This window comes from Nuphar pumila, chromosome 4 (assembly GCF_984573655.1).
Source record: "Nuphar pumila chromosome 4, dmNupPumi1.hap1.1, whole genome shotgun sequence".
NCBI lineage: Eukaryota > Viridiplantae > Streptophyta > Magnoliopsida > Nymphaeales > Nymphaeaceae > Nuphar > Nuphar pumila.
In genome coordinates, this window is record NC_143252.1 from 104,490,239 (window position 1) to 104,505,454 (window position 15,216).

Consider the following 15,216-nt stretch of genomic DNA (forward strand, 5'->3'; position numbering starts at 1 on the left):
TTAAGGTGGGTTAGAAAAAAAAAAAAAATATATATATATATATATAAAAGATTTTATAATATGTATAAGAATATAATAATACTTTTCTTAAGAAGAACCGGGACAGAGACGGGATTGGGGCAAGATTTAGTCCATCCCCACCTCCATCCTCACATGGGTTTTGATTTTAACCTCAAACTCCGATCCAAATGGGGGAGGCAGGGTGGGGCCCCGTTACCCCCGGTCTATTCATTGTCATTCCTGCAACAAACCCGAAGCATCCGAACCCCCAAACCAACTTGACCCGAACCAGAAAAAAAAAAAAAAGACTTAGAGAAAGCAAACCACAAAAACTAAGGGTATATCCGTAAACTCACTTGGGTTCATCTACTCTTCTGTCTGATGCGTAAGATAGAGTGAGAGATCAGAGAAGTCTGATCCATCACCAGATCTCAGAAAATCGCGACCAAGTTCCCGAAATTCCGACGGAATCTCGATCCGGAACTTCCCAATCCCTCAAAAAATCCGAAAAAAAGGATTCTCGGCCGCCCTCATTTATGAGGGGACCTCGGGAGCGGAAACCATGAACTCACCGCCATCCAGTTCCGAAGAACCGGCCCCGCCAAACGCTGTCCAGGATCGCGATCGAAGAAGCCTAACGGCGATCCCCCAACCTACAATACCCGCAAGCCAAACGGTGATCTTCTAGGGCTTCGGTCCCTAAATGGGTTCGGCGCAATCCAACCCCAAGCCCGAGGACGAAGATGACGACGACGAAGAAGAAGGGATTCTCAGGAGAGAATCGCGTACGGACAAGATCCAGCCGTTGGAGAAGAAGCTTCTAGAACAAGAGCCCGAGGTTCTTCCCTGTCACCCTTCGGCGTCCCCTCTCTCCCCACAATTGTCCGCCCTCGGCACGCCCCACCTCGGCCCCTCCATCAAGGTCTGGGACCCCTGCCACGTCCTCTCCCCGACGCGCCTCCCTCCGGAGGGCCAGGCGTACGCCACCGCGCTCCGCCGATGCGATTCGGTCGACGAGGCCGCGGCGGCGGTGGCCGGGTTCGACGAGGACCTCAGGACGGAGATCTTCCTGATCAACCACGGCGAGTGCGGCGTCAGCGTCAGGCCGGATTTGGTCGGCGGGAGGTGGCCGTCGGCGGGGCTCACCGCCAACGGGAAGCGGCAGGCGAGGGCGCTCGCCGTGTTCCTTAATTCACAGGGTGTCCGGTTCAGCGTCGTCTACTGCTCGCCGCTCGAGCGGGCCCGGCAGACCGCGGCGTCCGTTTGTCAGGTTTGCTCGACACTCTCCTTCGATTCGTGCGGATTTCAGCTTCTCCGTGTTTTGCCCTTTTGAGGGCAACTAATGATCCACTATTTGATTTGATTAGGTTTGTTCAATTGAGAATTTTGGTTATTTTATTTCGATCGATACCCTGATGCGTCATTAGATTTGTTAAATTCGAGTTATGATTACGTGACTTTCAGTCAATGGTGATTGGATTATGCTGGACGTGATCTTTGATTGATATTGCTCTGCATTATATGAATTTGGTCTATGGGCATTTATTTTGATCGAAGAATTGAAATGCCGGTAATTGATTTTGTTTGAAAAGAAAAAAAATGTAGGTTTTGTTGGTATGTTTGTGGTTCAGTGATTGAATCTGATCTAAAACTTTTGTTGATTGTGATATTGGTAGATTACCGAGAACTAGTGAGTTTGGTTTTTTATTTGGTGGTTTTGATTGCTGATTTTGTTTCTCCTTGTCAATCCTCCTGTTTTGAATATATTTGTGGGGGCTCGATCAGTGTTGCTTTCGTGATGTTAACAATATAGGTTCGTAGTGGGGAGATCTACTATTAAGAACGATTGTGTAAAGTTTATTAAACAATTAGCTAACAATTTTGGCTGGGAGATTGGTCGCTAGCTGAGATATTTAGATGGGAGAATTGTTTCTTAAAGATACTAACTTTTTCCTGTCATTAGACATTGTCAAGTGTCAACTGAGTGAGATTTTTCAGGGCAACATCTGCTAATTGGGATTGAGTGTATGATGGCAAGGTCAGAAAAATTGGTCAGTTTTAGCATTGGTGACGTTCACAACAGATAGGGAGTCTAGGTCTGCTCATCTTCTGTTTTTTATTCATGCTTAGGGTCGATGTAGAATCTGATGGGGTGTTAAGGTTGCAAATAACGTTTATCTAGTTTGATTCCCCCCCCCCCCCCCCCCTCTAATGTATTGTACTGCAGCTTCATAAAAGTCTAGTAGCTAAAACGTGGCAGAAAGACTTATAACCACTGTGGAAAACATGCTCAACATAAAACGGTTGAATGCCTTGGAAGTCACTTGCACCCCTGGTTAGAAACTTGCTCACCTACCTAAAGCTTGTTCTTTGCATTGCAAATCACATTATTTATGGAAGGAACTGATCCATTTGCAAGCCACAGTATTGTGGTTAACACGCCATGTCCTGTGTGATTGCAAGCATTGACAACTAATTTCCCAGCCAAAATTGTTCAACATTATTTATGGAAGGAACTGATCCATTTGCAAGTCTCAGTATTGTGGTTAACTAGCCAAGTCCTGTGTGATTGCGAACATTGACAACTAAAATGAAGAATTTGAGTGCTCAAATTCCCACTTATAACACCTGTTTGCTATTGAATTCCAAGCATCACCTTGCATCTAGCAGAACCATTTTAACTCCTCTTCCTTTGAATCTTGGAAAATTAATGCTATTTTCATGCCCTCCAAGTTGATTGCAGTATTTAATTTGAATTTTTATTTTTCTTTATTTTTTTTTAAATCAAGGAGACCTATTCCAAGTCCTTTTATTGCTTCTTTAAATGCATATGGATGTAAAGTTGTAAACAGTCTGGCTGCCAATTGGCTGCTTTTTCTTCTTTAGATTTCTCATGTTTTGCTTTTGTTGATCCCCAAAATCTAGTTTGTGTTGTATTTTTTGTGAAAAAGAAAACTGTCATTTATTAAACTGTCCTACTTCAATGATTTTTTATTCCTTGGTACATACATTGTAACATGTGGAGTGGACTTGTTGCTACGTGCCTTATATACCCTCTTTCTAGAGAAGTACATAGCTGTTTGGTATTCTATGCACCATTCAAATATTAGATGGAAACAAGTTAGTGGGCTTTGAAATATGTGCTTGAAAACGTTTTATCAACAGTGTCTTGATCTTGTTTGTGCATGAAGTTGCTATAACCAAGGTTGTCTGATCTTGTTTGTGCATGAAGGGGCTATAACCAAGGTTGTAAGTAGTGTATCGTTACCCGTATTGGTCGACCCAATAGTAACACCGTATTGTATCATAAAATGTATCATAATTTTTTAATAAAAAATCCAAAAAATCAGAAAAATTTAGCAAAAATTCTAAAAAATCCTATCACATAAAATAATGATAAATTGCACAAACTACATACATAAAATCACATATGAAGCATTTATGTCTTTATTACATACCACATGAGTCATACTTTCATATTACATAAACAAAAACATCTCACAAGAACAATTTTTTTAATAAAATATGATACATCAATAATCGTAATCATCTTCATTATCTTCTTCTTCTTCTCCTTCTTCGACATCCATATCGTCTCCAAGATACGTGGGGTCTTCATCATCTACCTCTTGTGCTTCTTCCATGTTAATCCATTGAGTGTCCTCTTCATTCAAAAGAGTCTCTCCTTCAACTCATGCATCCAATTCATCAAAATGTTTCAAAATGATGGGATCAAATTGCTTTTTATGCCTCATTGCTGATAACTTTAGGAGATGACATGAAAAAATTAGAATTAGTTAAGTTTTGAATGAAAATGATAAATAAACTTTATAATTTTATATACCTCTGCCTCAGTCGTAAGTTATAGCAAACGTAGACAAGGTCATTGAGCCTTTTGTGCTTCAATCCGTTTCTTCTTTTGATGCAGATTTGTTTGAAGACACTCCAGTTTCTCTCGCATCCACTTGCACTACATGTTTGATTTAGAGTGCGAATGACAAAAGCTTTCAAATTTGGAACATCACTTCCAAACATGGTCTGCCACAAGTCTAAAAAAAACAAGTAAATGAGAAATCAATTATAAGATGATAACCTATGTCACATGGGTGTGGGTGCGACACGGGTGCAGAGCAATTTCAAAAATTTTGAACTCGGGAACACGGCTATATATATATAATAAGATTGTAAATTTTAAAGCAAAAATTAAAAAGTAATTCTATTGAAGTAACAACACAAACTTACCAAAATATAACACATAAAGAAGCTTGTGAGTGTGATAACAGCAAAACTTATCATAAATCTGCCTCATCGTCTGAATTAGAGGGAAGAATAGGATTGAGGTAGTCCATGTTGAGAGTATGCAAATCATGTTCTCCCTCAAAGTCAAAATCTTCTGGATTTACATCCCAATACTTGGATGGTCCACAACTACATCAAAATATGACTAACTTGGATGGTCCTACCAACAAGCGGAGCCCCCTGTCGGAAAACCAAACGGAGGTACGGGGATCCCTACCGAAAAAACAAATTGAGGCAGGGGGGCGGAGCCCCCTACCGAAAAACAGATCAGAGGTAGGGGGCTCCGCCCCCTGCCGAAAAACACGAACGAGGCAGGGGCGGGCCCCCTGCCGGAGGAAGAGGAAGAAGAACGAAAGAGGGAGGAGGGATATACCTGAGAGGACCGGTGGTTGGGGTCGCCGGTGGCTGGCGTCGTCGACGGCTACGGTAGTCGGGGTCTGGGTCGTCGGTGAGCCTGAAGGGGACGAGGAACAAGGGATGGGTGTGGGAGAGGGAGCGATCAACGGGGAGGGGTCTGTCGTCTGCCCCTCCTCCTTGTAGCCTCTTAAGGGTGGGGCCCCGACCCCGATACCGTCTTGGATTCGGGTCGGGTCCAGATTCGGACCCGACCCGAGTCCAAATTAATTTTAATAAATAGATAAAAATAGACTCGGTCAAAGTTGTCCGAGTCCAAAATGTGGACGAACTCGACCCTGATGCGTTGATCGAGTCCGACACTTAGTTGATCGTGTCTGCCCCGTGTTCGAAGTTGCACCCGTGTCGAGGCGTGTCGACGCGGGTGCGTCGACCTTTTAGCCGAGTCCGTGTGACTTAGACGATAACATATATACAATCATACAAAACATCATAACTAAATAAGAATTTGAAATTAAAATTGAATTAGAGAAAATAAATTACCTGGACGCACTGTGGCACGATTTCGTACTACTTCAGTTTTCTCCATATCATATAATGCATTATCATAAGTTTTCATTTTCTTATAAATTTGATCTTGAATGCTATAATCAGGGTTCAACCTTTTGATGCAACCCAAAAGTCTCTTGTTGACTTTCCTGTCCATTTTAAAGGTAGGGGAGTTTCTAAATGCAGGATTTAAATAATATGTTGCAGCATTAAGATGTTGATGAAGTTGCCTAGTCCACCTATGATCAATGATGTTTCATATAGTAGGTTTGTATAATTTTTTATTCCCTTTCAAATTATCTCTAATGGCTTTTTTTGTCTTATCCATGACCTCGTAGAGATAATCCATAGTTGGTATGTCTTTCATGTCAATTAATCGAAGCACTTTCACCAAAGGTATAGTTATTCTCAATAACTTCACGTATAAATCCCAGAATTCACTTTTGAATACAATATCTATAATTTCTTTGGGTTTTCTTTTTTGTCCATGGGGATATGCATTTCACTCATCTAATGAAAACATATTTTTTAGTGCAGCTTTATTCTTTACTAAACTTTGCATCGTAAAAAAAATTGTAGCAAATCTAGTAACTTCACTACGAATCAATTCAGCACCACCGGTGTATTTTCTCATTAGGCTCAAAACCAGAATTACCGAAAGCGCCCCTACTATTGGGGAAGTGCGCTTCCCCGATACGCGCTTCAGAAGCGCGAAACGTGGCGCTTCCGAAACGCGCGGGGAAGCGCACGCTTATGACAGGAAGCGCGTCTCCCTTTAATGGGGTACATGTACCCCATTAAAGGGGTACACGTCCCCCATTAAAGGGGTGCACATTTTACCATTTTACCCTTTTTTTTAAAAGAAAGATTCTTTTCATTAAGGGTAAAATGGGAAATTTTAAAAAATCGTGAAATAAAAACTCGAAAGGGCTTAGGGTTTTTTTTCACGCCTCTCCTCCTCCCTCTCTCGCTTAGCCGATTTAGCAACCTTTTCCGGCGACATTCTCCGACGACCTTCTCCGGCGACCTCCGACGTCTGACAATCAGTTGAGTGGTTGATTTTCTATCAATTTTTTGGTGATTTTTGGATATTGAGGTTTCTTATGTCCAGATTTGTTTTTTTGTTTAATGTAATCCAATCGGTGAGTGTTTGGGTCTCGGATGGATTGTATTTTGGTCGTTTTGATGTATACCATCAGACATACGTGATTTGGGTTGAGATTATTCATGTTTGGCTGAGTTCTCGTGATGCTTATTAAGTGGTACTAGAGGCGTTAACCTGGATTTGGCGTGATGCGCTTATCGGCATTGTGAGGTAAGTTCATCTCATTGTATTGATGACTTGGATATCATGTATGATATTTGTGGTAGTATGGATGTGATATACTCAGTTTGGATGTGAACTTATTGTTAGTTCTCACTTACTTTTGGTGCCTATAGTTGAGTATTCATATTTCATATTTTTATGAAGCTAGTTGTATGATATTTTATTGGTGTTATCGTGCCGAGTTTTAGATATATTTTGCATATTTTTTCTTGGTGTTCTATTTGTGTGCAGGGACATTAACAACAAATACAATATCTCGAATCTCCAATGCTCAGCCAATTTTACAATGATGAGCACTAAATTCATGTATACGATCTGGCAATCAACATAAAATAATAAAAAAACAATAAAAATTGGGAATCATATCCCAAAATCGATTCCCTTTCGCTTCTCATTTGAATCCTATGTCGCTTCCTTTTTTGCTTCTTAGGTCGCTTTCGAGACGCTTCCCGGTTCGCTCCTAAGTCGGCCCGCGCTTCCCGCTTCCTAAAATTTTAGAAGTGCCTCGCTTCTCGCTTCCGCTTCCCATATCGCTTCCCGCTCCCGCTTCCTCGACTATCAACTCTGCTCAAAACTCATGTATGATTGTAAATAAATTTAGTATTTTCTTGGCAACATTCAATTGCCTGATTTACCTCATTCATTGTCCTCAAGCATAAGGTCTATGCAATGGGCAACACACGAGGTCCAAAAGAATGACAATTTTTTTTTTGTCAATTCTTTACCTGTTGCCTTATAATTTCCTACATTATTAGTAATGAACTGTATAATGTTTTGAGGTTGTACCTCTTCCACAACCTGGTAAAAAACCCTAAACAATACATCTGCTGTCTTGAGTGTATCAGACAAATTAATTGATTTTAAAAACATGGTTTCTTTGGGACTATGAACAAAAAAAATTATCTAGGTCCTCTACTTTCTATCTGTTCACCTATCTACCATGATTGTACACCTAGTCTCTCTCCATGACTGCCACATCTTATCACAATAAGTCTTCACTTCATTCACATTAGCATCTAAAATATTTATGCTTAAAGTATGATACGAAGGCATCTTGTATTCAGGCCCGATATTGGTTATGTCATCTGTCATGGCATGAAAATAAAAGAAATTTGCCGCATGCATCACGGAACCATCTTTCAACTGCGACATTCTCCTACTCAACTAAATGTTGATGAGTCATAGCGATACGAATGTCGGATTGCACCTCATGGAGCAGTCTTAGGAGGGAAAAAGCTCTTAATAGAGCCTCTAGCTCTACATTTTGGTCATCTATGTCACATGGGTGCGAGTGCGGGGGTGGGGCACTTTAAAAAAACTTGGGTGCGGGGGTGAGGCAAAAATATAAAAATTTATATATATAAAGTCCAAAAGTTGTACATAAATGACCCTAGGTGTGTTGACTGCACCCAGGGTTAGGTTGATCGCACACGCACCTACGTCTCATCGCGTCGATGCGACACCTAGTTGGTCGAGTCCCTATGACATAGCTGGTCATCCTTTCGAAGAACTCCCCCCCCCCCTCTTCTTTCTCCTCCTCGTTTTTTTGTACCCGTGACATTACTACTGGCACTAGTCACACATTTTTCTTTTGCTGTAGAATTTCTTACTTCTGGTCCTATACTATGGGTTGTAGGGTTGTAGGATCAAAAGTAGGGAGCTCATCTTCGTAATACACATCACCCCAAGGCTCCACATACCTCATTTCTATCTCATTTATCTCTCTTTCTTGTTTTTTTCCTCTCAGATCATCAAGTAATTATCAACATTGTCATTTTACATCATGCGACAATTTCCTTGACATGCATGCGACAACATTATGATGTGTCCCTACTAAATGATGCTTCAATCGAGTGATACCACCTGAAAAATTATTTTGGCAATAGTTGCATTTGATTTTTAATCGGTTTTCACTCGTTAATTGAGTGCACCATTGTCATGCCGGATCTTCCGATGCCATCTTTCCCCAAACATAATCAATAGCAAGCAAAGAATAGGGTTTTTTTTACCTTAACCCACTTTCTTGAGTGAAAAAATGAGTGAAAATACACTCCTGAGAAAATCGCAAAATCCCTCTCCCTTGCGCACGAATCGGCTCCCAAATCAATCTCACAGAACCTAGGGTGTATGGGTTCCCTTCCAATAGCCTTTACACGTGTAGAAGTCGGCCTTTAAGAGGCCTTTTAAACCCAAAATGAAAAAGACTTTGTTTTGGGTCTTGTGTATCATCCGATACAGGTCAATACAAGGGTGTGCCGTACTGTCACGGGCTAAATTTCAGATACCTGTGCAGCGTTGGAGAACCTTGACCCAGGAAAAAGCTGTGCAAAAAGTTTGAGCATAACAGTACGATACACACTTGTATCATGATACGAGTGTATATCGTATTGTTAAGGCAAAAAATAACGATACATATTGTATCTTATCGTACGGATAACCTTGGCTATAACTATATGCTTCATGCCCTGCATGGTACAGCATCTCCTAAGTAACCTGTTTAGTGAAGCACTACATCAATTGACCAAACTCTAGATCCAAGACATTCCCCAGTCCCAACATTGAAGTCACCCATTGTCAATGGTTTCTGTCCTTAGTCTGTTCAGGAAGAAAAAGACCGTGTGTTATTGTTTCTCATTTATGTATTATTCCAACTGCTGTCATGGGCTCACAGGAATCTAAGAAGCACAGCATAATCTTGAGTTATAAACTTTTCCTTATGCAGATATATAAAATATTAACTGGGATGTGATAGATGTCTAGTTTCTCTCTAGATTTGATACTAATATGCTAGTCTAAGTGCAGAATTTTGAACACATACATGCACAGCGTGGCCTTTTCAATAGGACAGCAAGATTTTGGATACTGTTAACTTTTGGTACCATCAACAATTACCCAAAGCTCGTGCAATGAAAAGGAGATAACAAGAAGTATTGAGGCTGCAATCCCACACATTCCAACAATAGGGCAACGTGTGCTCTTCTATTCCCTTTATATTGATGTATATGACATATTACAAAACTACCCTCAAGAGCATAATACAACAGAATAAAACATTAAGGGCAGAATCCAGACCCGATCCAAGGTCACGTCTCAGCAAGATACATCACATGATTCGCCTATCATACCATAGCTTGTTCTTTGGTGCAGTAGTTTCATAGTGCATACAGTTCTCTTGTTCTCTTTCCAAAGCTTGAAACGTGGAATATCTTAAAATCCACACACACCTATGAAAGTAACCCTAGTTTTCTTACTCATTTTACTAGTGTTTGTATGGAAAGGCAGTCATGTGACGCATAACTAGCTATTTCGATGTAATAGTTGCCAATTGTTTCAAGTTTAGCTGTTCTTTTAATAAAGCATACATGCCAAACGGTTTCACGTGTTTTGAAGTTGTGATTATGAGCTAGTAGGTTGGGTACAGAGTTAATGACTTCCTATCTTTTCGGGATTAGGGAGCATCATAAACTGTTATCAAGAATAGGTTTATGAAGAGGTCAGGTTTAGGAATCAAGTACCTGTGATGTTCTACTGATATTCAGTGGAATACAGATATTGATATGGTTAAATTGGAGTTTCCTTCTGACAGTGCAATGGAGATTCTACTTAGATTCAATGAAGTGGAGATTTTGTAGCTGGAGTATCTTGAACCCTATTGTTTGGGGGAATGCTAGTGATGGTGGCCTTCACACCAGTTTATATGGTTCCTTGTTATGGACGAGGTGCAGATTTTTTCTGGCATACTCGAATCTTGTCAACACCAGCAAAGAATCAGTTTGACAATTTGTTTCAGTGCCCATCCGCTGATATTCCATTTTGGTTCATTTTTAACATTTGGCATCAACATTCGGTTATCTAAGTCTGTTTCATCTATTGATTTTCCAGTTTACTCGAGTCCTCAACTTCAAGTGAATCAACATAAAATATTTTAAATTTTGCAGGAACTGTGCTTTTCAGAGGATCAAATTCAATCCTCTGATGCTCTGGCTGAGATGAGCCAGGGTCAGTGGGAAGGTTGCCCCTGTTCTGAAATATATACTCCTGACATGGTCAACCTGATTGAAAGTTTGCAGCCTGATTTTTCTCCGCCATTTGGTGAATCCCTTAGGCATGTTGAGTTTAGGATGATTGAATTCCTCAATAATACAGTTATTAGAACACTGCAGAAGCCTAGATCAGATTATTCCAGCCAAAACTCACATATGCAAGCCCACGCTCCTCATGAAAGGGATGGCCCCTCTACTCTTCAGTGGGAACTGTTCCATAGGCACAGGCAAGCTTTACGGAAGAAGTCTTCTGGTAAGAGCCGGCTGCAGTATGTGACAATGGGGGACATTGAAACGGACGATGATTCTCCTCGAGATGTCAACATCAGGCAAGTTCATGATGCAGATACAAAGGCTTCCTTCTGTGTAGGTGTGTTCACCCATGCATTGCCAATAAAGTGTCTGCTCACTGGTCTTCTTGGGTGCAGTCCATTAATGGCTCACAAAATTTGTATAGATGATTCTTCTACAACAGTTTTGGAGCATTCATTGAGAACAGGTTGGCAGATAAGAAGGTGGAATGACGCTTCACATCTCAGGCTTCTCTAGTCTGGAAATAGGGGTCCCCGGCCTCTGCTGCTTTCTTGTATTCTCTGCTTCTCTGTTGTGAGATTTCTTTGTTTTGGCATTGCCCAACAGGCGTGCTGATCTTGTAACATGCTGAGTCCTATTTATGTTTGGGTGTCTCCGTGATTGTTTTGGGTTGTCGATAAAACCTGTGTGATCCAATGGGAGCTCAAGATTCAAATGTAGTCTTTGAGATTGATTGGAATCAAAATTAAGTGGTTCTTGATTGCTTTCTGTGAGCTTCTTTAGAGCTGTCATCGATGCCATCAAAGCTTTTCCATTCCATGCTAGTAAGATCCAAGTTTACTGTCTTGTTGTGCACGACCCAAAAGCAAAATATGTGTTGCTTGTTTATTAGAACAGATTTTACAGATTCCTGCCAAGCATTGGCATTCTAGCTTGATTGATTATGGATGCAGTGTCTTTGAGCATCTGCAGAGGCTATTCTGGGCATGGTCTGTGCTACCATAGGTAGGGCTGTCAATGGGTCGGTTTTGTATGGGGTACCCGACTTGACGCCAACCCAAATTCTCAGGTGTGGGCATAAAAAATGCTGACCTGAATAATATTTGCGCTTGACCTGAACCCGACCCAAGCAATATGTGGGCTGGGTTTAGGTTATGATTTTCGCCGGGCACCTGACCCGACTCAGCTCTTTTTGCCAGATACGTGACTCAGCCTGAGTATTTTATATATATTTTAAGTAAAAGTAAACTTTTGAAAGGATGAAGCCAGTGTACGAATGTCAATGGGTTGGATATTATCCAATATTCAACCTGAATCCAAAGGATTCTCCGATTAATGATCAATCTGGACTTTATATCAGATTTTGCATATGAATCTGAGTTGGAGTCTGTCTAAGATCCGAATCCTAATATAATCCAAATCCGAATACAAGTAACATGTTGGATTTTAAGTTGGTTCGATCCAGATTCGGTATTAGCTTCCATTTGACTCCAAATCTGATTATGAAATCGATTAGGTCAGACTCTGTATTGCTCAGATTGACTTGGGTCCAAACCATTTACATCCCTAAACAAAAGGGCCCGAACTGTTTCATAACGCCTGAGAGCCCATCCCAGGTATTAGTCTTTATTAATACTTTCAGTAATACATATATTTTATATTAAATACCAAAAATATATTTTTGTCAATTAAACAATAACGAAATTCATTTCCTTCTGCTAGTTAAAAAAAATGATGTATTTGTGTCTAATATTTGTATCGAGGCTCCATCCATGACAGTGTCCCATGAAACGCCTTTCCCACACTTCCCCGTGGGAAAGAGTTTCCAGAGGAAGCACTGAGCACTGCAGGAAGACACAGTCATGTTTTTGCTGATCTTTTGTTTCAGTTAGGAGGGAAAGGGAAGCCATTTTCATGTGAAATTGGCTTCGTTTACCAAGAATCAAACAGACCCTTTGTTAGTAATTTGGATCAGGATTGAATCCATTTGAATCCGGATTGGATCCAAATCAATTTTCTATAACTAACGGTTATGGACGTCAAATATGCGGGGATTTGAAGTAGCGAAAACTCTCATTTAGTCGTGGGCTTATCTCTAACTGTTAATTAGTTACGAAGAAATCCTTTTATTATACCTGCATGGTTAAGGATGAACATAGATGGGAAAACATGCTGCTTTGCTAGCCCAGATAGATTGATTATGTTGTTGAAACAGAATCAGTTTTTGGTTCAGTCAAGCTGAATAGGGGTTCTGGAATCCGAACTGGTCTGATACATTTTCCTATCCAGTTCTGGAAACTATATTGGACCTGACCCATTTCGGATCCGGTTGTAAACCGAATCGGGTCAAGGTTCTGAACCAGTTTGGTACATTTTCCAATCCGGTTCTGGGAATTGTATCGGACCAGACCTGTTTCAGATTCGATAATACACCAAATTGGGTCAAAGTTCTGAACCAGTTTAGTTCAGAGATTGGATTCAGACCCATATCAGGTCTGGGCGAGTCCCCTGTGTCCGACACGACATATGTCGGGTCACTGTGTTTTTTTTCGGATTTTATGCGTTGGTCGCCGACGAAAACCCCGTTCGGGATCAAGGGGATTTTCACCGAAAAAGACGGGGAACAGGTTTTGGGTTAAATCCAAACCCTCCCGAAAATCGCAGATGGCTCTGACCGTCGGCCATTTCGCCAAAAAAACCCTCAGAAAAAAAATCAATATATGCTTACAGAGGGCGTTTTCCCTCATTTTTCACTGACTTCCGCCTCTATCACTGTGTGGTGACCGGAGCTGGGAAGAAGGTCGGTTCTGGCCAGATCTACAGGCCGCACCCCGTCGAATGATAGAAGGGGGTCGGGGCTGGCCGAATAAGCTCGCTAGAGCTCGACGAAACCTCTGGTCTGCAGTTTGTTCTTCTTTCTCCCGTTTTCCTTTTCTTCGAAAGCCTCTAGCATGGAAGATGTCAGCAGGTTTCGTCGGATGCACCGCCACCTGTCCTGCCGGGACATCACCGTCTTTTTCGCCGGAGCCACCGACCTCATTGTCGGATGCTTTAGAACAGAGAGAGAGAGAGAGAGAGAGAGAGAGAGAGAGAGAGAGAGAGAGAGAGAGAGAGAGAGAGAGAGAGAGAGAGAGAGAGAGAGAAAAGAGGCTTTGAGGTGGCTAGGGTTTTTCGTAAATGATGTGTATTTTGTAAGTGCTTATTTTAAAACCTCATTTTATCATTGAAATTGTTTGGAAAATCGCCAATCAAGTAATAATAACCAAATTTCCACTTTCGTGGTGAGTACGGATCGATCCACATGAAACAAGATACACTCAGATTAAATTGAACAACTACACTTTATTGACACGGAACTCGTTCAAGTATAAAGAATAGTACAATGAAACCAAAATTGAACAAGAATGAGGAAAAAAAATGTGCAGTGACTCGAGCCTGCTAATGCAAGGGAATTTTCGTCATTTCACTTGATGCAATAATCTATCACTTGGACGATATGCTCTTAACTCGAACTTAATATCACCTGCACGCCACGAAAACAAAGTTAGAACAACTATTTAAAGAAATCAAAATATAGAAAGATAGTGTGAAATAAATCTAAATGACAAATTTAAATGGAATCTAATATGACAAGTAAAACTATACTAACCTATAATGTGTAATCAATACAGACTCGCTACCCTGTGGTGGTCCTCATCGGAATCCTTTCCCCCTTCTCATTCTCCACAACAGTGAGTTCAGATTTCTTCAGCACAACCTGAATCGAAATGACCCACTGACTATCAAAAATAGGGTATATGATCTCATAATCCAACCACTTGACCACTTCATTTTTCACCACTTCCTTCATATTAGGGTTTAATCCTTGTGCTCTCGCAAGATGTCTATCAGTCTCTGTTCCTACTCCTCTGTGAGCAGTGACGAGATGATCACATGCAAAGTCTCACCAACTCTGAGGTATGCATACTTGAGTGAATCCGGTAAGGGTTTCTACTCAAGTTGTGGGGGAGACTATCGATAATTTGGCTGGGGTCTCAGCAAGTGGTGGGAGAGGCTCAATGCTCCTTCTCCAATGATGAGATCCTGACTATGCGAACGACACATCTACACTAACTCTATAACTATCATCTCCTGTATAGTACATATCAAGGGACTCCTCTGTCATATACAACTCCGGATGTGCTTCTACTAAATCTTGTGCTATATCAACCTAGAAGCACTCTGTATCTCCCACTGGACCCATCGCGACATTGAAGATGTTCAACCTGACCTTTCGGTTGCCGAACGACAAGTCCATGACTCCGGTTCTGCAGTTGATGCAGACATTGGCAGTCGCCAGAAATGGTTTGCCTAGAATGATCGAAGTTTGGTGCTGGCTATCAATTCCCTCCATGTCGAGGATAATGAAATCGACCGAAAAGTAAAACTCATCCATTTTCACTAGCACATCTTTCAAGATACCTCTCGGCACTTTGACGGAGTGATCTGCTAGTTGGAGTGTAATTGGGGTCGTTCTCATTTCTCCTAGCCCAATTGAATCATAGAAATATTCGGGCAGAATGTTCACGTCTTCTCCAAGGTCGAGCAAGGCACGTTCTATCCTGATGTTTC

The 15,216-nt window shown here is 41.2% G+C and overlaps 1 protein-coding gene across 1 annotated transcript; it reads left to right on the forward strand.

Annotated features, from left to right (window-relative positions):
• Nucleotides 1-379: 379 nt before the first annotated feature.
• On the forward strand, nt 380-11,369 carry LOC149840404 (uncharacterized). Its single transcript, XM_090003149.1, has 2 exons — nt 380-1,270; nt 10,468-11,369. Exons 1-2 carry the CDS (start codon nt 704-706, stop codon nt 11,119-11,121), a joined length of 1,221 nt encoding a protein of 406 aa, XP_089859275.1. The 5' UTR covers nt 380-703; the 3' UTR covers nt 11,122-11,369.
• Nucleotides 11,370-15,216: the final 3,847 nt, after the last annotated feature.